Source organism: Diadema setosum, chromosome 21 (assembly GCF_964275005.1).
Source record: "Diadema setosum chromosome 21, eeDiaSeto1, whole genome shotgun sequence".
Taxonomy (NCBI): Eukaryota; Metazoa; Echinodermata; class Echinoidea; order Diadematoida; family Diadematidae; genus Diadema; species Diadema setosum.
In genome coordinates this window covers 14,092,573-14,118,178 of record NC_092705.1, presented here as the reverse complement: position 1 = coordinate 14,118,178, position 25,606 = coordinate 14,092,573, and the positions used below count along the sequence as shown (strand labels likewise).

Below are 25,606 nucleotides of genomic sequence, written 5' to 3'. Positions count from 1 at the left end.
CCTCACACACAAACTGGTTGAATGAATTGAAAGTTTTGAAACGCACAGTTATATGCTGAAGGCAATAACACTGAGGGAAAAATCAGGAACTCTGTTTTCCAGGTAAACGTGATCACATCAGTTTGTTATGTTCTGAAGTAATCTGCAGTATCCTTAATAGTTGGAAAACACAATCAGCATGCATACTTTTATGCGTACCTCATGTTGGAAGATTGCAAGACCACTTATTGCGATACAAAATCGAAAAAGCACGATTTAATCGCACACGAGATAAGCCGTCAAAGAAAAGCACAAGATGCTAGTCAGAGAACGAATATCATAAGTGAACTTTGTTTACCGTTTTGTTGACATAGCGATCAAGATTTGTCTCTAGATACGCTTTGTTTCGATACGAAACAGTAAGGAAGCGCTCCTTTATTATGACGTAACATACAAAATGTAGGCCTGCTTTATTCAGGCGCATTCCGCGCTGCGCGTTTTGGGTCTGCTCGGTACTTTGCTCGGTACCTAAGCTATGAGAGGACCCCCCCCACTTGGAGGGTTGTTTAGAAATCTCACGATACAATAATAAGTGTTCTTCATAACATTTGGATTGCAAACATAACAATATTACAGACATAACTGGTTGAATAAATTGAAAGTTGTTAAACGCTCAGTACACGTAAAACAGATCTGAATTTTATTCTAGTGCTACAGAAACAAATGGCGGGGGGAATTTTCAAAGATTTTAAAGATTCGAGATATCACTCTGCTCCTTTTTAAAGTGCTGGATATTTTCAGAGAATACCGCTATGCAATTGGTATATTTATGCATGACATACATAATATATCTACCTGCCTCATTCCTTATCTGATTATTTTTCAGAATACAAGAACACCCTTATCAAACAAGAAACAATGTGAAATTTAATTTGAGTGTTTCAAAGAGGATCACCAATTTAGGAAAAAAAATCAATTTCATATTGGGCACTCATAATGGAATAATTTGCCAAAAGAATTAAGAAATATTACCAGTCGCAGAATTTTTGGACGGGCATTACAACAATTTCAGAAAATTTCATGAAGGTCATTATTTTTTACTTTATTTTAAACTCACTTGATAATTGTTCTTCTTCTTCTTTGTCATGGTTATTACTGTTATTCTTATTGTAAATATTTTTTTATGTGTTACATTTTATAAGATATGAGATATGTATATATTTTCAGTCGATCTGCTGATATTGATTCTTATAATCATGCATATGCTATTTTGTTAACACCCTTTATCAAGATGATGATTATGATATGTATCATTGTCGAGTGATTGTGATTTCTCATGTATTATTGAAATTTGTTGTAAACTCAGTCATTCATTCATTCATCCCGCTCATTCATTCATTCATTCATTCATACGCTAGGGCCAGATCGATAAGGCTTGAATACATGTGCAAAAATGCAGAGATAAAATGAAACTGAAACTACATTAGAAACACTTGGTATAGTGCACTGTAGAACAATTTAAAGGTACAGTTTACCTTTGGGAACAGTGATTTTAAAAGTTTTCAAGTTCTCACATTTGATGCATATATGTACGTCAGTTTGTATCACAAAACATCTTATCATATAAAAATTTTGCAATAAAACCTAAAATATAGGGAGATATCCCTGTGTTTCTCATTAAACCATAACTGTAGACGGTTTTAATAGTCTAGAAACAATTTTATTATATCTATTGTTCACATTTCGTATATTTAACAATACTTAACATTGATTATACTGCTTCAAATTTTTACATTGGTTGTTTCTATCCCTAATGCACATTTAAGAACTATTTTGAAGCACTAAAGCTGGGTTTTTGTTTCATCTGCAAAAGGTAAATTATGCCTTTAACCACATATATATGCAAAGTGAGCCGATATGTTACAAACGTACGCTTTTTTTGAAGCTCAACAATAAGCATTCTCTAGGTCTACCTTGCACTCGTAAACTTCATTCTAATAATGCTCCATTATACCCATCATGCAAATCAACTGATCTCTGCTGTATGTAAATAACAAAATTAGAAATCAGTATTCGAATCTAGTTAAGTTCCGACCTCTGTATAAAAACCGAAAAGAAAGAAAGAAGAAAGAAAGAAAGAAAGAAAGAATGAATGAATGAATGAATGAATGAATGAATGAATGAATGAATGAATGAATAAAAAAAGAAAGAAGGAAAGAAAGAAAGAATCTACACTCTGGGCTTAATAGTGCCTACAAATACGCCTATCTCATGCATTAAATATTCTTGTCGAGTGTATTAATTATATTCACTTTTTTTTCTTTTATAAAACATGGATGGCACCTATTATTAGCGATTTACGAAAGCCCTTTGTAATTATCAAACACATATCAATTTACAACAAAAAGCGGTATACATTGTATTGAATTATATAAGCCGTACTAATATAGAGTAGGCGCCTATAAATTCCCGAGAATCTATTATTGTTGATTTAGTTGTTATCATTGGTATAAACAATCATTATCGTCGTCGTCATATTTATTCGTGTCTCGTGATAACACGCAGTACAAAATTTGTGCTTACTTTCCTCTTGATTACCCACCCTCTCAACTCCCCTTCATGGGGTGTTGTTTACAGTTTGTTACATGTAGGTACCTATGTCCAATGGCAGGATCGTACGTTCGAACTAAAACTTGATACCCTGTACCTGTGTATCATCAACGAAAGAGAAGTGAAACACCCATTTATTTGCGTTGAGACAATAATACGAGAAGCCAGAAGCCTGTATCGTATCTTTATGTATGCTCAATGAATTTACTTCCGGGCTGTAGAAGAGAAATCTATATTCAAGAATCTGTTCAAGGAAAACGTTTCGAATCCCTCTTTGTGTAATCCACCGGATAAATGAAATGGCATCAGAAAGCGATTCCGACGAATTTTACGATGCTACGGAAGAAGTTTCTGCTAGTCCCAGGTACGTCAACTATTGTGTAGTCCTGTGTATTCAAAACCATGTAATGTTTGGGGTGAGGTGAAGTGTACAAATTCATGCGTACCACTTGGTAACGTTAGTTTACATTGAATGTCAGTGGCAAAACTTAGCAAACGGAGAAGAATATGCTTATAATATGTTTGCAGTGCATAGAATTTAGCCTCAGTTCCCATCTCTTGATTAATGGTTGAATCATTCATAGTTTGACTTTGAGATAATGTGAATTTAAAAAGTCATGCCATGGATTAACAACAACAACACACTTTGGAAACATTGCATTGCCATTGGAAATTGCTCTGTTAACAAGAAGATCTTTGTAAGTCACAACTCATATGCACTGGTCTGCAGGCATATTTCACGATACAGTTTAATGAGAAGGAGAGCCATACAGTTAATCACAGATCAAACTGAAGACAGTGAAGACTGAAGTATTAAGTGGACCATAAGACCATGTACATGTAGATGATGTAGATTTGTCCGTCAAATAGCAGCATGTGACGATCTATTTCCTACCCTACGGTGTACATGATGCATGTTAACAGACTTTTACAAAATATGCAATGTGAATCTTGACATCCACTCGGCTCAGTAAGGCAGGGACAAGGGTTTCCAACAGCAAATTGTCGGGAATTATCAAATTTGAAATCCCCAGTCTGAAGGTCAAGCTCCTGCAAGATCGGAGAGTATTACATTATGAATATTTCTCCTCGTTTGGTTCCAGAAGGAACGTTGAGAAGTATCTTGAAGAAGAAGGAGAAGAAGAAGAAGAAGAAGAAGAATATTCAGTATACTCGGCTACAGAGTGCAGTGTAGCACTCTGCACCGAGTCAAACCCCAGGGCGCTCCTTGAAAACAGTTATACTGTAACCCCCGGGCCCTCCATGTACAAAGTGCTGGTCGCAGTTACACCAACTCATGCATGACTACATACTTACTTACTTACTTGGGTATACTTGGGTGTAGAGACTGGAAGCAAAGCTTATTTGTCCCTCGTTACAGTTCTGTCCCATCTCAGGTAGGGCTCATATTTGATTGGGTTGTTTCTCCAGTGTCTTTCTAGGGACGACTTGAATTGATTTATGGTGGTAGCGTTGATGACTTCCTTGGGTAGTGCATTCCAATTGTTAACATTTCTTATTGAGAAAGCAGACTGCCTCAGACTAGAATGGATACGTTGTTTAACAAGTTTGAGACCATGACCTCTTGTTGTTGAACCGCTGGCCAGCTGGAAGAATTTAGAGGGATCTACTCTGTCGAAGCCTTTTAGAATTTTGAACATCTGTATCAAATCAGCCCTCTGTCTTCTGTAAGCCAAAGTGGGAAGGCGCAGCTCTCTGAGTCTTTCTCGGTATGTCATATGTTTCAGTTCGGGAAGAAGCCTTGTTGCCCTTTGCTGGACTTTTTCTAGCATGTCCTCATCCTTCTTCAGTGTTGGGTGCCATACTGAGTTGCAGTATTCTAAAGTTGGTCTCACAATTGTTTTGTAGAGTGAGAGAAAGCCCTTCTTCTTCAGAGTTGTGAAAGATCTCTTAATCATTCCCACTTTAATGTTGGCTCTATTAGCAGCATCTGCTGTGTGTTTACTGAAAGACAAATTCTCTTGAAACAGCACCCCCAAGTCTCTTTCTTCACTTCCACATGTTATTGAGATGGGATTTGTGTCAGTATCCAGTGTGTAGTCATACCTGTTGGTTTTCCTCCAGTAGTGCACTACTTTGCACTGATACTTTGATTATCATCGCAGTATCAACCATGCACATTGTGCCATTAGAAGAATGAATATTATGAAATTGACCACAAATCAAACTTGTTGATATCAAAAGTAAACAACCTTGCTTTTTCCATGTGTTTGCTTCATGCTGAGGACAGAACAGCAAATAAGGTGTCTTGGTTTTGCCCCACCCAGTAATGTATAATTTAAAACTGAACATGGATGACATAACAGGAGTGAACCTCACCTGAATTACACTTATTACATACTACATGTGTACCTCAATAAAGTATGCCATATCTAAGATTCTCACAATGACCAGCTACTGTAGATGCCTAAATGGGGCTCAATGCTTAGATGTTCATCCTCTGGAAATCAGTTTTGGTCACTTGTAGTTGCAGTTTAATATATTTGATTTTTTCAAGGTTATTAGGATGAGGAGTTTGCTTTTCTTGGTTACAAAAAAAAACAAAAAAAAAACACGGTAAACTTTAGGTGTGTGGGTGTCACATCTTCATTCAATAGAAAATTCAAATACAGAAGCCTTCTTTCAAGATAAACTTCTCATTTGTTGTTGTAGTCTGCTCAGCCAATTGGAGCTACCTGGAAGTGCATTTGATACTGTTGCAAGTGGTGCAACTGATTAATTTTCTTTTAGAAAAGGAGCAATATCAAACCTCTTACTCGGGTATTTGTGGATGATATTTTCAATGATCCCCAGAGGTTGCTTCACAATTCAAACATTCCTTTTTTTTTTTATGTGATCAATAAACAAAGTGACATGAAACACCTACACTCATGTACATGTGTTATGTAGAATCAGAATCAAACCAGAATCAAAAAGGAGACACAGACGTATAGATGAATGCAAGATAAACACAGAGCATAGTATCCAAACAGAGATATGCACACACACACACAAAGTGAAAAGTGATACCTGAATTGATCCTGATAACTGTGCTTTCTGCAGTATCATGTTTTATTTTGAGGAAGAATTAATAGTTAAAGGGATAGTACAGCTTTGGTTGAGGTGGGGCTTCAAGTTTCCAATACTTTTTTATGTTGATTTTTTGAGATGATTAGAAACCTCTTTCAAAATATGAAATCAATTCTAAGTGGAATTTGAAAGTTTATTTGATGATGAATAAATTTGTTTCAAAATGACTGAGATATCCAAAATAAAGTGATCCTAATAAAAGATGGGACCCACCTTACACACATACCAAGGGGTAGTTATTAGGATCACTTTGTTTCACATTGTTTTGGGGCATTTCAACCATTGCAAAACAGATTCTAATTAAATAAACTTTGGATTCCTCTTGGAATCGTATGCTCTGTAAAATTTCATAGAGTGGTTTCAAGTATCTCACGAAAAGTTAAAAACTGAGTCCTTGCTTCAATACTATAACATAACATCCCTGTAAGTATGGCTGAGAAATTCTGGACTTGACCCTGTTCCCATTGCCATTGGTTGTCCAGGAAGGTGACCAGCAGGGAGAGAGAAAATCGACAGTCTGCCTCCACCGATTACGAAGATGAGCTGCGACACCTGGCGGAAGAGCGGAGGAAGGCCGAGGAGAAACGACAACGGGAGGATGAACTCATGCAGCAGAAGATAAGGGAGTTGGAGGAGAAAAAGAAGGAAGAAGAGGAGCGTGAACAACAGGTACATGTCGTAGCTGGGGCGACAAGTCCTCATATCTACAAAATGTCAAATGTTCAGGAGAGCAAAAACAAAACACAAAAACATGGCAGCCAAAGCACAGCATCAAGTGAGAGAGCCTTTCCATTGACATGCCTTGGTGGCATTTTTTTTTTTTTTGGGGGGGGGGTGGGGGGGGGGGGTGGGGGATAATACAGCTAGGATTTTGACAGGACATCACTTAAGTGATTATCTAACCATTAATCCAAAAAAGTTATTTTCACCAAAATTTCAGATAGGAGATCTTGTTGCCCCAGTGACGATATGCATGTCATTACAGCACTGAATGATGTTCAGTGATCTAACACCTTATTACACTACCAGGATATGTGCAAATGCTTCTCAAAGTGCTTTACTGCCATACCCTTTCTGTCATGGATACTGTACATGATGTTGCTATCCATTGTGTATGCTATTTCTACTCAATTTTGCCATTTACATGTATTATCAAATCAGTTGTATGAATAGCACAAATATCTTGCACACATACTTGCAATTCTGCAGGCATCCATTTGCCTCTGAATGGAGAATGGTTATGCTGAAGGATATACATTGTAAATGATTGTTTTTTTCTTCTGGGAGAGAGAAGTTAACCGGACAAGGTGCAGTATCATTCTTAATATTTTTTTTACTTTTCTCTTTTTTTTTTTCCATGGTGGAAAAAAGGTCATAATTTCTTTATGGGAAACTATGGGTAACATATTGACAGGTCTTTTCCCTCTCCTATCCACTGATCTAATGTAATACTCTGGTTGGTTGAAAATCTGTGTGCTCTCTCACCCTCTGACGACGTACATCCTTAATAAATGTCACCAAGAAATTAATGGCAGTACTGCAAGAAGGTATGATAGAACTTACACTTCTATGAAAGTATAAAATGTACATATTGATGTTATATTGCATTGACAGTCGTTGAAAGGAGAATGAAACCCAAATTTATGTGAATTTAGAGAATTCAGCAATATTAGTAGAACACATCAGTGAAAGTGAAAATGTGACAGTCCATTCAAAAGTTATGCGTTTTTAAAGTTTGGTGCTGCCATCACTGGATGAAAAGACTACAACACTTGTTTGTATTTCATTTGCTCTGATAAGTTATCGTATTTGAATATTGTATGGTTGTATTATGTACTGTTTGTGCTGGTTATGTAAGAGCGCCATGAGCATCATTCTTGATGGACTTCAGGGTACTATAACAGGCCACTATTATTTATTATTATTATTTAACACTTTGTGATGTTATGAACGGAGAATGACAAAGAATTACAGTTGAACCTCTCGTATCCGGACAAGTCGGGACCGGGGCTCATCCGGATAAGGGATTTGGCCGGATACGGGCGATTCAATGCTTTATACATGTACATACATACACATGTACTGATGTAGCCCATTGTAGTACCACATGTAGTAATGTGTATACTGCAACCTTTTCATTGTTACACTCAGTAACAGACCCCAAAATAGAGGTGTATGTTAATGTTGGAAGTACACATCCAAGTAATTCATGTGTGTTTGTGTAGGAGTTCTCAAGGAGTTGGGAATCCCCCTTTCCTCCCGTAATTATTTAAAAAAAAAATCACGGCGAGATTGCGTCCGTATAATAGAGAGATCCGGATAAAGGGAGGCCGGATAAGAGAGGTTCAACTGTATAAAGAAAATTCAACATATATTTACTTTTTGAGCATAATGAAAGGGCACCTCTTTGAGAAAGCAGGGTGAATAATAATTATTACCCTCCACATATTACATGTATGTCACCAACAGGGATAGCAGCCACCTGTCTATGTACACTTGTAGTTTAATGGCCACTCTTTTCCTGTCTCCCGTGGGTGGCCGCTATTGACAGGTTTGACTATATTGCATTCGCTCAATCCACATGTATTTTGGGTTTCATTTCCTTGTAACTTCTACTTCAAACGTAGAAACTTCGAGAGGAATTGGCTAGAGTGCAAAAGGAAAGGGAGGAAGAAGAAAAGAGGCGGAAAGAAGAGGAAGAAAGGCAACGTGAAGAACAGGTGAACTTGAAGCTGACATACATGCTTGTGTCCGTGAGAAACTGTCTGCCAGTGATTAAAGTAGAATTCATTGAAATGATTCTATCGATCATCAATCAAGTCCTTTATGAGTCTTCTGAGATTTAGTTGCACACAAACACATGCTTGGTTAATGGATCGTGATAGTACTCTTTTATGATTTAAAGTTCGCTGGCATCACAATGCATTGAAGGTAAGATTGTATGTGAAGCACAACCTTGTAATAAGCTGCACTATCATGCAGAGTTGATGTAACTCAAATACGTGCTAGAAAAAAAAGGGATTGTCAGAATGAAGTGGCTTGGATTATGCAAGATTTGCATTCGTGTGCTCTCCTGATATTAATATATCAGTAAGCCTGTGAGAAAAAGATTTAAATAAAAGGAAGTACACTATAAACATCAGGAAATTAAATTGTTTTCTTGAATTTCATAAAATGAAGAAGAATGTTGTTGTGTTTTGTTTTTGTTTTTGTTTTTTATTTTACTAGTTGATGTACTGCCAACATATGAAATACAAAGTCTCAATACAAACAATGCCATATCAATCTCACTATGTTACAACACATTCTGTCGGAGCTCTGGAAATGTGAAGGTAATGCAACTTTTCTTTTTTTTTATTATTACTTTATGTCACAGGAAGCTGAAGAGCGCCGCCAGGAGGCAATCAGGAGAAGAAAACGTCTTGAAGAAATGAGGAAGAATGAGGATGTTGGGGTAAGTTATCAGAAGTTTTTGGTTTAAGGTGTGAAGTTGTTCTTTTACATCTTCAGTCATGCCATGATTGTGCACAAGGGGGTGCAATGAGAAATCAGTCAGGTTGCAGGGGATAAGTTGAGGCCATTCTGTTGAATGTATCATTTCAAGAACATGTCAGAGTCAATCTCTTGTGATGTTGCCAGCTTACTTTATGCTGTTTGCAGAAAATATTTCCATGCTTCCTGACAGATTGAATGAATAGTTATAACAAAGTTTGTTGAGCTTATATTAGTAAAGTTGCTGTGGAGAAATAACAGTTCTTTCCATCTTTTTAGTTTCAATGTACATCCCTTCTTTCACTACACTTTCATGCTCTTCTTCACTTGGCAGTAAGAAAGAGACAATAAACATGTGACTGAGATGCAATTACAATGAATACATCATAGTTTGTTATTGTTATTCTTCCAAGATCAAGTGTGTGTATGGAGAACCATGCCTATTTGTTGTCATGTAACATCAAATATAAAAACAACAACAACATCAAAAATACCCTGAGCAACATCATATGAATCATCCTCTTTAATTGCTCTTCCTATTATTCTGTCGTTGTGACTGCGTACAGGACAACAAGGAACCCAAATCCACCAGTCTGAGGGGTGGGAATGAGGCCGAAATTCGCCCCTCTACGGAGGAACCAGCACCTTCACCTGCGGTACCCCTGGGACCACTGGGTGATGGTGAGCTGTTAAGGATAGACCAGAGGTTGTTAAGAAGTGATGGGTTTTAATCAATGGATATCATACATGCAGTGATGAAGAGTGTGTGCTCTGAATGTTTGTACTCTGCCTTGAAAGTGTATTCATTGACAGAACGATAAATGTGTCCCCCCCCCCAAAAAAAAAAAACCCACATAAAGGAGGCAAAAATGAATTTCTACTTTTGTAAATAGAGTAAGCTCTAAGCTTTAAAATGATATATAACTCGTTGGAATTGAACCATCCTAACCCATTCAAAAATTGATTGAAATAAGAGGGGATTAGGAGATGCAGTTTCATAGAAAAGGGAGAAAATAGGATTTAAAGAGTATGTTCACTCATGTGTGCTGTACAGAAGTATAAATTATAAAAAAAAAAAAAATGGTCCAGAAAAGCTCTATATCTCTATTTTGGCTTTGTTTTGAGCCACCAAACTTGACAGTAGGTAGAGAAAAGATTACTCTCCAACATAAGTTTTAAAAATTTGAGTCTGTTAACCCAAATGACATATTTTGGTCTGTTACAGAAAATCCTAATCTGCAACTTTTTGTGGATTTTGAGCTGGGCTGGGCGGTCACATATCGTCGCTGGGGCGGTAAGACCTCGTATCTACAAAATGTCAAATGTTCAGGAGAGCCAAAAAGCATGGCGGCCAAAGCACTGTGGCGAATGGGATAGCCTTTCCTTTGACATGCCGTGGTGGCTTCATCTTTGGAGTAAGACAGTTGGGATTTGGACAGGACATCACTTAACCTGTTATTTGACCATTAATCAAAAAAAAACTCATTTTCACCAAAATTACAGATACAAGGTCTTATCACCCCAGTGACGATATGCCATAGGGAGAATTCATTGCATTTCACTTTGTTATAATGATGAAGATAGGTCAGGAGTAGAAGTGATTGTTACATTTCAAAATATTTGCAGTGCTTTGAGACAGTGCTCAAAATTTTCACATCAATCATCTCTCTGTTTTCTATAAAGGGGGACCCCCAGACTCCATCCAGCGAGAGCCGGGCCTTGCCAATCGTAATGTGGAACCTGATGTTATCGCCAGCACCAAGGAGCGCCCCAGTGATCTTCCCCTGCCTACCCCTTCCTCCCAACCCTCCCAAGAGAAACCTGCCCCCGCAGATGGAGACATGCCACCTCCTGTGGCCCCGCCCCGGAGGAAGAAGAAGAAGAAACCGGTGGAGACGGTGCGCCGAGGCAGCCTCGAGAGCCAGTCCAGTGCTGCCATTTCCCTTATGGATGTAAGCAGATCATGGTTTAGGCACATCATGCTGGATACTGGCTGTTATGTAGGCCAATATTGTCAGTCCCATGCATTTTGAATTTTGTTGGATTTGTAATTCAGCATGAAGATGCCAGAAGGTCCTTTGTAGAGAAATGTTGTCATTTGTCACACAAGTTTTGAAGTAGAATTTCATACTGATGCTTCATGTTTGTGAAATTTTGATTTTATTTGAACAGTGGTATCTGTACATCTCAGGCCAATTAATAACCTGATACAAATTATGTAATAATAACGATGGCATTACTTGAGACGTGTAGCTGTGGCTTGTCAGGTGCATAATAGTGCATAATAATGATCTGTGTAGGTCATTAAGGTTTGCAAATTATATAGTGACAGAGAATAGTACCCCTGTGTTGCATTGCACAGAAAATGTTACAAAGGTGTAACAAGCCTTGTAACATGCAAACATTGAGCTATCAGAAGCCAACTACTGCCAGAAATTACATTCATGTGTGATCATTCTGAGCAATTGTGTAGAATGAAGCAAATTGTCTGGTAGAAAATTGATCATAAAGTTTTTATACCCCCGCCAAACGAAGTTTGAAGGGGGTATATAGGAATCAGCGGACGGTCGGGCGGTCGGTCCGTTGCAAATCTTGCGTCGCGAACTACTTCCTCAGTTTTCAACCGATTCCCATAAAACTTGGCACAGATGTGTGCATTGGGTTGTAGATGTGCAAGATGTATTTTTTGATAGTACCCAAAAGTACGTTGCCATGGTAACGGCATATTATGGGCAAAAATGGGTACAAATCTTGCGTCGCGAACTCCTCCCACAGTTTTTGATCAATTTTTATGAAATTAGTTACAGATGGCGTAGTCTTTTCAGCTGTGATTCCTTGGTATATTCTTCAAAATGTGGGTCAGTCATGTGCACTTGTAATTCTCTGATCAAGGGAAAGGCTACTTTTGGCATGTTCAAACTTGAAAGTTTCCAAATAATGAATATGTACTTGCATGAGATTACATGTATGTGGATTTGGAGGAGAGACTGTGACACAGACTATGGTTATTGTACTCTTACCACCAGCCGTCGGAGGAAGGGTCACTAGCGGGAGGAGAGGAGCCCCCAATCGGTCTGCCTCCAGAGGAGGGGGTGCAGCCCACCAGTGGTTTCCTGACCCCTACCACCACCATTGAGAGCCTCACAAGGGAACTTGAACACTCGCTAGACCTGGCCAGCGCAGCCCATGGTAGTGATTACATCATTCATCACAAGGTGTGTATGCCTCTTTTGCGTCTAGATCAATCCCTCCACACAAAATTTTGTTTACTAAAAGTGACTGACACAGGGAATGGTGTGTTTGTAATCTTGAAGTCATTCGGTTCATAGTTGGGAGTGTTATATAACCGCTTTGTATTTTCTATGTAAAGTTGCATTTTTGTAGCCTAAAGTACGATAGTGACAATATTTTCATCACATTTCACCTGTATTATCAGAACCAATGTGAAAAATATAGAAACATGTGTACATGTGTAGATAGCAATAGATTATAGATATTCAGCATCGAATGTGGCGATCTTACAGTTGAACAAATATATGGAGCAAATTTGATTTTGTTTTCATTCAAGAATGACAAAGAACATCATGTAGCATGAGGAAATGTGAGATATGGTGTGAGTTGTCAGTGTTTATACAGTAGCAAGCAAGCAGATGATAATGAGTTTGATTCATAAGGCATTTCAGAGAGATACACAGTTTGATATGCAGTTTTGTATGGAGAATTGACAAAGTCTCAACAAAAATTGTAAAACCACGTGCAGGACACGCAGAGTATAAAGGGGGAGTCCCGAGCCGATCTGGAGGTGACGGGATCCCGTCTGCCGGAGTCCATTCCAAAGGAGGACAAACAGGGTGCGGTCTGCGTGCCCGTTTCTAACTCCGGGCAGGAGAAGGAGAAGAAGAGCCGCGGCAACACGCCGGAGACTGAAAAGCTGCTCAAGTATTACAACGTGATGCAGGGCAAGTCCATGACTGGGGAGGAGCTAACGGATGAGGTGAGCTTCTATCGTACATGCAGATAGTCATTTTTCATGCAACACCTACAATGATTCTCGCTATCCAGTTGGTCAGTTGCTCATCATGTAAACATGCGGTAAAAAGAACCATTGGATGCTGTCGTTGTTGAGCATCCAATTTTTGTCTGATGTCATCCCCAGAGCGGACTTCCCAGCTATCAATGGACAAAGCAACAAAATTGAGCATAAATAGAAAAGAGTGGACTGCAACTATTTGTTTGTAATGTCAGTGTGTCCCTGTTGTCGAGTTGTGGCATTTTGTGTATGGCCCATTGATTGACCTTTGTCAAGATTTCTGAATATGATGGTATAGAAACAGCATCATCACAAGTTTGTGTATCATTTGTTTTTTTTTTCTGTGTGTGTGTGTGTGTGTGTGTGTGTGTGCGTGTGTGCATTTTTAGGTTTTGTGATGATCCAGACGTGCTGATTAAGATGCATAGACTACATGTATATTAAAAAGTTTAGAGACTTTTTGTCATTGAAGTATTTAGAAGCAATTTTCTGAACCATTAAAGATAATAGTGTTCACTTCAAATAATGTTTATTGATAATGAAAAGTAGTTACCAGTTTCAGAATGTTGCCTTGATTCCATCAATGAACTTTCACTCTCCGTATCTCGATGTGTGAAGCCATGGGAAACTAAACGCACCCTTGTCTATCTCACCTTGCAGGAGATTCTGTCACAGGTGATCGTGAAAAACCTGGACACGGGGGAGACAGTGCCTCTTCTTCTCGCCGAGGAGCGACTTCCCAAATGCATCAACCCACTCTCACTCCACATCATGCGCATCACGTCAGAATACGTCAGGTGAGTCATTATTTTAATATTGTTGACTGAAGTGGGTATCTCATTGGCCCAGAGACTAGGTGGCAACCTGGGTCCCAGCCTCAGCCAATCAGATGCAAGGATTTCAGTAGCTTGTAACAACTATCATAACTAGTCATTGACATCTCGGTTACCTGTCCATGACTCGTGGAGGAATAAATTATCACCTTATTTGGAGACGTCTATGAAGTCGCCATGGAGTTGCCCCCGTGATGAGAGTGCAAGCCAATTTTGTCCTTCAAGTTACACCAAAAGTCCATGTGACTGATCAGTTTCCGCATTCACGGTGATGTCTCCTCCACTGAGATAGGCCTTTTTAAAGTCACCCAAATTTAAATAATTTCAGTTATAAATGTTTGGTAGCAAGCATGATGCATCACTCACAGTTAACAACTTCTATCAGCTTTCTACATAATTTCAGATTCATTTTCTTTTATTCTTTAGCACATTTCTGTGTTTTATCATATTTGTTCAGTTAGAACTTTTTTGAACTATTTGTACTCTCACATCTGTGTATCTAACTGTTTTGTAACTAGGTTGGTGAAAATCAATCAAATGATGTGTAGAATGAATGCCAATGTCAGTAATTTAGATTTTAGCAACTGGGTTACAAGTACAGCTTATTTCTGCAAAAGCATACAGGAACTAGTGACGAATGTGTGGACAGATGTGTACAATACAGTTGGTAAATTCACTTTTGTTGTTGTTTTCTCTCATTTTTTTTTTCACAGTAATTCAAGTTTGGACAATGATGCAGGCAGTGATGGAGAGAAAGAGTCGGGGGCAGCAGAAGTGTCCCAACAAATCAAGCAAAAGAAGTAAGGATTGCCTTTTCTTTTGCCATACTATGCATGCATTAAAGTGAAAACTAAGGTAAATGATGATAACACAAATTTCTGATGAAGAACAGAAATGTGTACTCACTGTACAGCAATGTTTTAGTCTGTACTTCATGCAAGAGTGACTTTTCAATCAAACCCAAACTAAAAATGTATCAAGATTCCCCCTGTGTCTGAAGCTTCTCTCCTATTGATACTTTCCTAGAGGTTGGATTTGATATGTCCTATTCCCATGGGATGGGAGCATCTCAACTTTGAGAAGATATACATGTCATTTTAAAGCTGAGAATCTCTTCAACCCCAAATAGCTTGTCAGCAGAATTAAGATTACATTCAACCCCAAATAGCTTGTCAGCGTTTCACGATACAAGTTTGCATATGATGCCTTAGTCACAATCACTTTTGTCATTGTTCCAATTGTTCATTGATTCTGTTTGTTTTTGTTGATCTGTCCTTAAATAGGAAGAAACTGAAGAAGTTCATTGGTAAGACCGTGCACAAGCTGAAGACAGCGGCTGACGAGGCATTCCGTCATGAGGAGCAGGAGACGAGTGAGGAGGAGTCTATACCAGATACACGCTACTGCAAGGTGATTTGGACATCTTTGTCTGTATGTTGTAAGGACGCAAGAACTTTTACCAGTGTCAAGAGACAATGCTGATAGACCAGCTTTCGAGCGCTGTCTTGTGGTGTACTAGATAAGGCTCCGAAAGCTCTGCTGGAAACAGAAAATGACCTGCTTTTCCTAGCCTCTAGGATTTTAGAGACATCATCTGATACTCAGGCAACTCTCAGTATAATGAAGGCGATCCTCCTTGGGACCAGCAGTTTTCTTTCATTTTATTGGTATTTTGTTGTAGCCTAACAGTATATGAAGACATGTAGATAATATTTTGGGAACCTGAATCTTTACTTTGTTGTAACGAGAATTTCGTTCAAAAACTGTGTTCGTTATAACAGGAGTGCACTGTACTACCAACATGCTCCAGAATACAACCTTTTGCACTTCTAATTAACCTTTTGCACGACTAAAATGTGCTGTTAGGATGACCTCCTGCAGACATAGACTGCTTTCATAGTGGGCACAAATTTTCACTGTTGTTGTGTATGGAGTGTATTGCCCTTTGAGAGTCTTCCTGCTGGCAAGAAAAAAAGAAAGAAGAAGTGTGATTAAAGCCAGTTAATATGGTAATCTAGGGCATACTGCTGGTGAATGTCAGGTTTACAAGTCTGTACTTCAAATGAACTTTGACCCTTTATCTACATTCTAACATATCCCCAGTTCAAAGCAGCATCAAGTCACAAGGGCAGCTATGACTTTGACCAGCTGATCTCTGCCCAAGACTTGTGTGGGGAGCACACTGGGGCCATCTGGACCATGAGGTTTTCACACTGTGGCAGACTGCTGGTGAGTACACAGAGTATTTCCTATCACACTTTGTAGAGTCATAATAGTAGTTTACAACCATGCTGTTTTCATACTGTGGTAGACTTCTGATGATATACAGTATACGTATATATGGCATATACATGTACTTCATAGAATCATATTGGTGTACTACCAGGTTTTCATGCTGTGGTAGATTTTGGTGATGATACAGCATATGCCATATACCAGTACTTCCCAGAATCAAAGTGGTTTTAATACTACCATGAGATTTATACACTGCTGTAGACTTCTGGTGATGAAGTATGCACTGTATACTTCTTAGAAGTGGACTTCATATTGGTTGACTCCCATGAGGTTTCCACATTTATAGACTCCTAGTGAGTGTGCAGTTTATGCCACAATTTGTCTCATAATTTTCTTCTTCTTCTTCTTCTTCTTCTTCTTCTTCTTCTTCTACTTCTTCTTTCTCTTCTTCAGATTTTTCAAAGTCGACTGAAATTTGGAATAACAGCAACATTTTCAAATAGCACCCCCACGTGCACTGTGTATCATCTCTTGAGTGGAAATTACCCCTTGAAGACTCTGCATAACTTGCATGTTTCTGTGATATTAATGTGACTAACAAAAGACATGGCGAGGGAACATACAAGTTATGCTCAGTCTAGGGGAAGGTGAATTCCAATGTCTTTTGTTAATCATATTTGATAGTACTTTAGCAATGGTTGACAGATGAGGTCACAACAGGAATATTGGTTTGGAAGGTTTTTTGGTTTTTTTTTTTTGTACCTGTCTCTAAGTAATCTGAAGAAAAATAGAGGAAAATTTATCTAAAAATATGTGGAATGCTTCTAGATATTCGTTTCACCGCAAAAGTGATGTTAAGGATATCATGAATCAACACAAATCTACATGCATTTGTATGTCAGAGAACCTTTAACATCAGACCTATACCTGAAGATCAAGATTTTGTTGATTTGATTGACTGTAGTTGGTGTAAAAAGCTAAGAAAATTTAAACTGCACCATTCCATTAATGCAGTTTGAACGGATGTTCACCTCAAACTTTCATCCATGCATGTACTTGTTGGTTGCCAGGCAACGGGAGGACAGGACCACCTACTGCGAGTGTGGGTCCTCAAGGACTACTACAAGTACTTCGACGACATGCGGCAGCGCTACAACAACGAGTCGCGGGCCAAGTCCCAGACGCAGTCCAGCTCGGACAGCTCCAGCTCCAGCCTGGAGCGGGACCGGCGGCCCGAGGAGATCCAGGAGGAGCAGGAGCAGATGCGGAAGGAGGTGATGGAGATGGAGGGGGCCATCGAGAAGGAGAAGGATCCCGGAGGAGGGGAGAAAGACGCCGAGGACGCCAACACCTCGCAGGATGACGGCGACGACGAGGCCGTGTTCGTCAAGGTGCCGTTCTTCACGTACACCGGACACACGGCTGACCTCCTCGACATTTCCTGGTCAAAGGTCAGTGACACCCTGACCCTCTTTAAGTCCGTTTCAAGTAAATGGGTAAATGCTATACCGTATGTCCCCAAAAAATTACAACGGGGCCCTCCGCAATGATATCTTTAAAAATAGTGAATAAATCTAAATACAAATTCAGGGTATGAAACTATAACTCATTGCCCACATCCTACAGAAAACCCCATTTGATTTGCTTCAGTGGTCAAAGAGATATACAGAATTTTGTAGAGGATGTCGGGAATCTCTTCCCTCCAAGTTCTGTCTATTATTCACACACAAGATCATCGAAGTGCTAAACTTGGAAGAATCAGACTCATGACATGCTTTACAACAATCCACATTTCTCTGTGACCACTTAACCAAATCGAATTGGGATTTCTGCAAAATAGAGCTAAAATGTTATATCTTAAGACCCTGAAGTAGCATTTAAAAAATTTAATCATATTGGGTGTTATCAATGCGAAAATGTGATTGTAATTTTTTTTGGAGATACTGCAGTATGTCCCCCAAAAATTACAATCAGATTTTCGATTTGATAACACCCAATATGATTGACCTGTCTAAGTGCTACTTCAGGGTCTTAAAATATAACATTTTAGCTCTATTTTGCAGAAAACCCCATTCAATGTGGTTAAGCGGTCACAGAGAAATGTGGATTGTTGTAAAGCATATTATGAGTCTGATTCTTCCAATTTTAGCAATTCAATGCTCTTGTGTGTGAATAATAGACAGAACTTGGAGGGAAGAGATTCCCGACATCCTCTACAAAATTCCGTATATCTCTTTGACCACTGAAGCAAATGGAATGGGGTTTTCTGTAAGATGTGGGCAATGAGTTATAGTTTCATACCCTGAATTTGTATTTAGATTGATTCACTATTTTTAAAGATATCATTGCGGAGGGTCCTGTTGTAATTTTTTTGGGGACATATTGTATAGAGGTGTCCCCCCTCAACCATTGTATCTTATCATCTTTGCATCACGAGAACTTCAAATTCTTTGCAGCCTTTGTAGTGTAGACTACAATTGCATGCAGCCATGTTATTCCAGGGACCTGCTGTTTATTATTACTTTTGTCCTGTTTACACACTAGTACAAATCATGTCCTGCTTTTACATCCACTGTAACCATTGAATATATTAAAACAATGAGAGCAATTCATTGTCTAGTAGCCACTGGACTTCCACTGGACTGTGTTTGCATGGTTTATGTTGTACAATGCTTCTGAGCCCTTGTCAGAGGACTTCTTCCATAACAAATGGCACATCAAGTAAAAAGTTGATAGAGTTACAATGAATGGACATTCATTGATACCACTAGGAAGCCAGTAAAGATCATGTGAAAGACTTGTTTGTTTGTTTTTTAACAGCACACAAGTCTTCTGCTGCATTCCCAGATGTGTCGTATGAATAAAGTAGAAACAGAAGCCACTCAATTGTGCTCACTGTTCCTGTTAATTTTAGTCCTTTATCACTCTTTTTTTTTTTGGGGGGGGGGGATGGCAGGAGGGGGCTTTCTTTTGCATTCCAACAGTCTGCTTGTATTGTGGCAGCAGAGAATCTTGGCCACACTCCACAGCATTACATCTTGCGTGACAAATTTGTTAGTATTAACCATTTTCGACCTAGCCTTCAAAACACACTTTTCTCATGCAAACCAGTAATCACAGATAATTTTAGGGAACTGGAAATCACTTAGAAAGGGAGAACATCTTGACAAAAATTTATTGTATCTTCACCTCTATACTTCTCTCTGTTCTCTTCCTCTCCCTCTTTGTCTGTCTGTATGTATGTCTCTCACTACAAAAACCAGTATTACTTCATTTTTAGGAACATCATGAACAGTAGGTGTAAAGATCTTACTCCCTCCCTTCTTCCCTTATCTTTCTTTCTTTCTGAGGGTAAACCTAGATAAATGCATTTAGAGTAACATCAAGACCTGTAAAGATCTTACAAGTATTTTTTTTTCTCTCCCACATCTGTCTCTCTCGTTATTTGTGTGAACTAGAATTACTTCATCTTGTCCTCTTCCATGGATAAGATGGTTCGTCTTTGGCATGTCTCTCGCAGCGAGTGTCTGTGTTGCTTTCAGCACATCGACTTTGTGACAGCGATTGCTTTCCACCCTCGCGTGAGTACAAACTTGAACTTCATATCACCCTGTTTGATTTCCCAAACTGCTAAGAGATTGAAATGAAATCTATTTGACAACAAATTCCCCCCCCCCCCCAAAAAAAAAAAAAAAAAAAAAAAAAAAAAAAAATCAGGCGCTTTTGTTTCTGATACTTTGGTCCTTGTAAAGTGCTTCTTTTGTGATGTTCAGGGTTACAGCTCAAAATATTTTGTCTAATAAGTCAGTCATCTCATTCTTTGTTTCATTCATGTTACCATGGAAACAGCAAAGATAAACCATATATGCTTTAAACTGCATTCATACTGAGTTATGTCACAATCTATTTCGTGTGTCCAAGAGAATGTTTACCTGCCATTACCAATCATTTTTTATCAATGATGACAAGTATATGGGTGCATAAAATCAAGCAAAATTTTCACAATGTTGAAGATCAAATGTAATGATGGTCTGCAAGTCAAATGCCCCAGTATTATTGATGATGTATGAGCCAGTGAAAGGTCTCATCATGACATGAAGTCATTCCAGTCGTTAACTTTCTGTGGCCCATTGCTACAATATCCCAGTGACTTTGGGAGAAATTGGGTCTACAAGCAATGACAGAGTTTAAGATCTGCTGGCGTGGGGATTTGTGGGTAGCCTGATTCATTTAATTTGCTGTCCACTGAGGTACATTAAAAACCACAAATAGCACCGGCCAGCAAATTTTAGCATAGAAGCGTACACTCATTGGTAATAGTCAACTTCAGTCGAGAGTCTTTGGCTGTGTGTGAACCTAAATAGAGAGCATCGGTAAAGCTGTACACAATTTGTCATGGGTATTCTCAAATATATCTGAGCTGGGCCAGCCTTCCCACTCTATGGTGTCCCCATGCTATTGGGTCTTTAGGAGGAAAGTCTATCCATAGAATATTTTTTTAATGCCAATTCTAATGCCCAAATGCCCATTTTGCGTAATGTCCAGGATGACCGATACTTCCTGAGCGGCTCGCTGGACGGCAAACTACGCCTGTGGAACATTCCAGACAAGAAAGTGGCCCTCTGGAACGAGGTGGATGGACTGACCAAACTCATCACGGCGGCCAACTTCATCCAGAATGGCAGGTTTTCTGTGGTGGGAACCTATGACGGGCGTTGCATCTTCTATGACACAGAGGTACGTCATCTGTGATAGCAACTGACTTAGCAACTGACTTGTGATCATGATTGTGTAATCAGGGTACACTGTGTGTCCATTGGAGTATTGACTATGGAATCAGCAAAATGCCAATAGTATCAAAGAAAATGGACATATTGTATATAGGGGCAGGTGGCAAAGCTTAAAATTTCTAGCTAGTTTTTTACTCCACACCGAGGGGAGGGGGTGGGAGGGGGAGGGATGTCATGTTTTTGACTATAGAACAGTCAACAATGCTGATATCAACCCCACTGATACAAGGCTTTAAGAAGAGGATCCTACTTGATATATTGTGGTTGTTGTTTTTTTTTTGTGGGTTTTTTTTTAGCAGTCACTCACAAGATAAAACAACAGCATGCATTGTGGGCATAAAACAGTTCTGTTTGTTTTTAGTTTTCAAGATCGTTGTCATTATTTGATTTCACTGGTCGGTTGAATTGTGCTGTACTTTGTAATTCTTTTAAATGTGTATGAAAATGTGTATTTGTCCATATTTACTTTTAATGTACAAATTACATAAGGTATATTACCATGTATTTGTAGACTGATTCTTTTTTGACTAAGTCTTCTTGCCTCCTTGTCCAACACAGCATTTGAAGTATTACACCCAAATCCATGTGCGCTCAACGCGAGGCAGGAATGCCAAGGGGCGCAAGATAACGGCTATTGAACCTCTCCCAGGTCAAGACAAGGTGAGATATTACCTTCCTCTTCCTTATAGGCATTATATACCTTTTGCAGATAAAACAAAAACCCAGCTTTAGTGCTTTGAAATAGTTCTAAAATGTGAGTTAGGAATAGAAACAAACAGTGTAAAAATTTGAATCAGTATAATCAATGTTAAGTGTTGTTAGATATACGAAATGTGAAGAAATAGTTATAATAAAAATGTTTTTTGACTAAAACGTCCACAATTATGGTTTACTCGGGAAAATAGTGATATCTCCTAATATTTTAGGCTTTATTATGAATTTTTTAGTATGGTAGGATGTTTTGTGATACAACTGACCTACACATATGCATCAAATGTGACAACTCGAACATTTTTTTTAATCACTTCTCCCAAAGGTAAACGGTACCTTTAATACCAGATTCTCCAATGTACATTGTAAATAATTATATATTTATAGTCTTGGCACAACACCCATCACATTCGTGAGGGTAACAGGTGCAGGGACTTCTGCCATAAGGTGGTTGTATTTTTTTTTTCCTGGATGAGATTGAAAAGCACGTGACACGAAGTCTATGATACACTTCTTTTTAGTCCCAATTTACATCATGAAAATAAAATCAATGAATAATGTCTTTTTCTTGTTAGAACTGACTTAGAGGGATGGTATAGTATTGGTGGAGATGAGGATTGGGCTTTTAACTTTTTTGCGAGATACCAAGAAACCGCGTATGAAATAATACAGAGCATACTGTTCTTAGAGGAATTCAAAACTTATTTGGTGAAAATCGGTTTTTGAATTGCTGAGACATACAAAAACAAAGTGATTCTCATAAAAGGTGGTTCCCAGTTTTTTATTAAGATTGCTGTGTTCTGGATATCTCAGCCATTTCAAAACCAATTTTTGTCAAATAAATGTTGAATCTCTTTTGAAATTACATGCTCTTTCATATTTCCTAATAGGTTTCTTATTGTCTCACCAAAAAATGTGAGAAACCTGAAGTTATTTCTCAACCAAAATTATATGATCCTTCAACCCGTGTGTGCCCATTCACTCAGCTGTAATTTGCCAACATTCCACTAATCTATCCTCAACAGAAAAAAAAAGTAATAAACTAATAAACTAATAAAATACAAGTTATAGATTAATAAAGAACAGGAAAAAGAAGCAGAATGTTTCTATCAGGCAACCCTCTCCAGTGTAACAACATGGAAAATTGAGTAATACCCGTATTCTTGATCATCCTTTACTGGTTGCCAGTGTGTTCCTTTACTGTTTGTGCAGACTGGCTCAGAGAATAAGCCAGCAGATATGCCATTATGGTGTAGAAAGCAGAATGAGGGCTAATCAATGTAATAGACATTGATCCAGTAGCTGAAACAGCTGGTTGAAAGCTTCCGTTTTAATGCTGCATTGAAAAATGCACTAAAGATGCAGTACAGGCAGACATTACCTTTTATCGTATACAAATTTTCTTGTCAAAGACCATCTCCAAGCTACCTCTAGAGGTTACTCAAAGTGCATATCCCTTTTAGGCTGACAGAGATGTAAGGTTTCAAGAATAGCGGATATGTGTTACGAGGATAAACTGTCAACTGTGCCATGTTCTGTATTCACGCATTTGCTCCACAGATTCTGGTTACCTCCAATGACTCCAGGATACGACTGTACGACCTGCGTGACCTTTCATTAGCGTGCAAGTACAAAGGTTGCACCAACATCAGCAGTCAGATCAAGGCATCTTTCAGGTAGCGATTTGCCCTCCTCCTTTCCCAAATCTGCTGTTTGATTTCATTTGTTCATCCTTTTCTTTTATCCTTTCTATGTCAAATTACACGTAGGTTGCATTTGCTTGTATTTGATGAGTATGATAGCGCTTATACTTATAAGAGTTGTTCTCTGTCTCCCACAGAATAGATTAGAAATGAGTTTTTGTTAGGCAGAGATCTTCATTTTGGGAGTCTTTTGAAGGTTTGCTTGATGAGAGATTCTATCTCCGTTTGTTTCCAGTGCATCACATTGATTCTCTTGTGGATAAATATAGTCTTGGAAAGGTGGAAGCGTTGATGACGTAAGGTGGACACAATGAAACTATCCTTTCCTGTTGATATTCTATCACTCTATCTATCTATCTATCTATCTATCTATCTATCTATCTATCTATCTATCTATCTTTTTATCTATCTATCTATATATATCTATCTGTCAGTCCATCTATTGCTTTATATCTCTTGTTAAATCAGTCTATCTGCTTGTTGGTCTTTTTGTCTGTCTGTCTGTTTATCATCTCTATCTCTCTTCTTTTTTTTCTTTGTCAGTCACAACCACCGCTACATCGTCTGTGGCTCTGAGGACCACGCCTTCTACATCTGGAAGACTCACTATGACTTTGCCAAGTTCACCTCTGTCAGACGAGATCGCAATGACTTCTGGGAATCAATTAGAGGTAATCATCAGACACCCACTGTCTCGATCAGGGACGTATCTATACATAATTTCATTTTTACTTTTTTTTTCAAAATAAGAACTAAGATGAGAAAGCATTATTGTGGATTTGTGTTTCATATAGATTTGCATCATGTGAATACAATGTTTTGCTTGTTTTGTCTTTATTAGATACTGATGTGGGGAAGAAGTTAGTAGCAATGATGAATGAACATGCCAGTTACATTGATATTCAGCAGTTTGTTATATTCAACAAGATCTTTGCTTTTTGAGGTTTCTGATACCATTGATGGATAGATTAAAGCCTGCATTTGCTGTCCTAATTGTGTGGATATCAATGTTGATTAGTGTTCTATTTGATAAAAATTAGTTCCGTAAATGGCTGAGGGTAAATCATTAATCATCTCATCTCTTTCTTTGTGTTTTTACCCTGTTTAGTTCATGATGCCGTAGTGACATCGGTTGTCTTCTCACCGAATCCCAAACTTGTGCTCGGCTCGGGCCCGCCAGCGAGCGGAGTGTCCGCCATCCAGAGCGCCTCGGGCCTGGACCCCCAGCAACTCGTTGGCAGCGGGGGCTCCTCTTCCCCCTCCCCTGCCAAGAAGGACAAGTCGGACTCCTCCAAGGGGGACGCGGGGGGTAAGAGTGAGAAGCATTCCTCCCTCAAACGACCCCCCGACCTCGGTGAAGTCATGGTGTCGGCCGACTTCAACGGTGCCATTAAGGTCTTCATCAAACACCCAAAGTAACTTGGCATTAGAAAACACCTGCCATAGGGACATTTTTACTTCTGACGCGTGTCCAAAATTTGTACACGGAGCCTTCTACTGAGAGGCAGCAAAGCAACATAGAGGCCAAGCGTAACTGCACGTCCTGCAATTGCAGTTTCGAGCAAGAGGCTGTCGACGTATGCATATCAACAGTAAATTATGTCAGAGCAAAAAAATCTGACTGCTACTGACGCAACCATTTTGTATCATCGATCAGGAATGATTCTGAAGATTGACCGGTAAGGCATTAGGTTCGTAAATCTGCCATGGTGCTGTCACGATGTTGGCATCTACTTTGCAATTTCCAAGGATGTTTGTGTGAAGGTGCATCTTGTGTTCTCTTTATTTAAAGTTTGTCAAGTAATTCTGCCCTTTTGGTCTTCAGAAGGCATCTCAAGAGATCACAATCATCACACAATTTGCTATTTAGTCTGGGTCTTGCTATCTTCTACATGATGAAGTGCAGTAATAATATTTTGGATGCGATTAGCAACGCCCATCCTCCAAAAGGGGCATATACTGTATCCATCCCTACTGCTAGAAAGAACGCAGTATTCCACAGTTTGATCACAATATCTTCACACAGTTGATTATTGTGAAAATGCTCGAATTTAGCAGTGTAAAGTTGATTCTACACTGTGGTATGGTTTTTCACAGAGAGTTTGCATAGGAGTGCTCTGTTTCACAATATGA

General features: G+C 38.9%; 1 protein-coding gene across 1 annotated transcript; it reads left to right on the top strand.

Annotated features, from left to right (window-relative positions):
* The first annotated feature begins 2,754 nt into the window (after positions 1-2,754).
* LOC140244338 (WD repeat-containing protein 44-like) lies at positions 2,755-25,606 on the top strand. The gene is made up of 19 exons (XM_072323980.1): positions 2,755-2,953; positions 6,162-6,348; positions 8,307-8,432; positions 9,056-9,133; positions 9,738-9,852; positions 10,855-11,123; positions 12,198-12,386; positions 12,932-13,165; positions 13,862-13,998; positions 14,748-14,834; positions 15,318-15,444; positions 16,138-16,263; positions 17,340-17,720; positions 19,728-19,850; positions 20,815-21,006; positions 21,618-21,719; positions 23,331-23,446; positions 24,017-24,144; positions 24,582-25,606. The coding sequence occupies exons 1-19, from the start codon at positions 2,889-2,891 to the stop codon at positions 24,890-24,892; spliced, it is 3,093 nt and encodes a 1,030-aa protein (XP_072180081.1). The 5' UTR covers positions 2,755-2,888; the 3' UTR covers positions 24,893-25,606.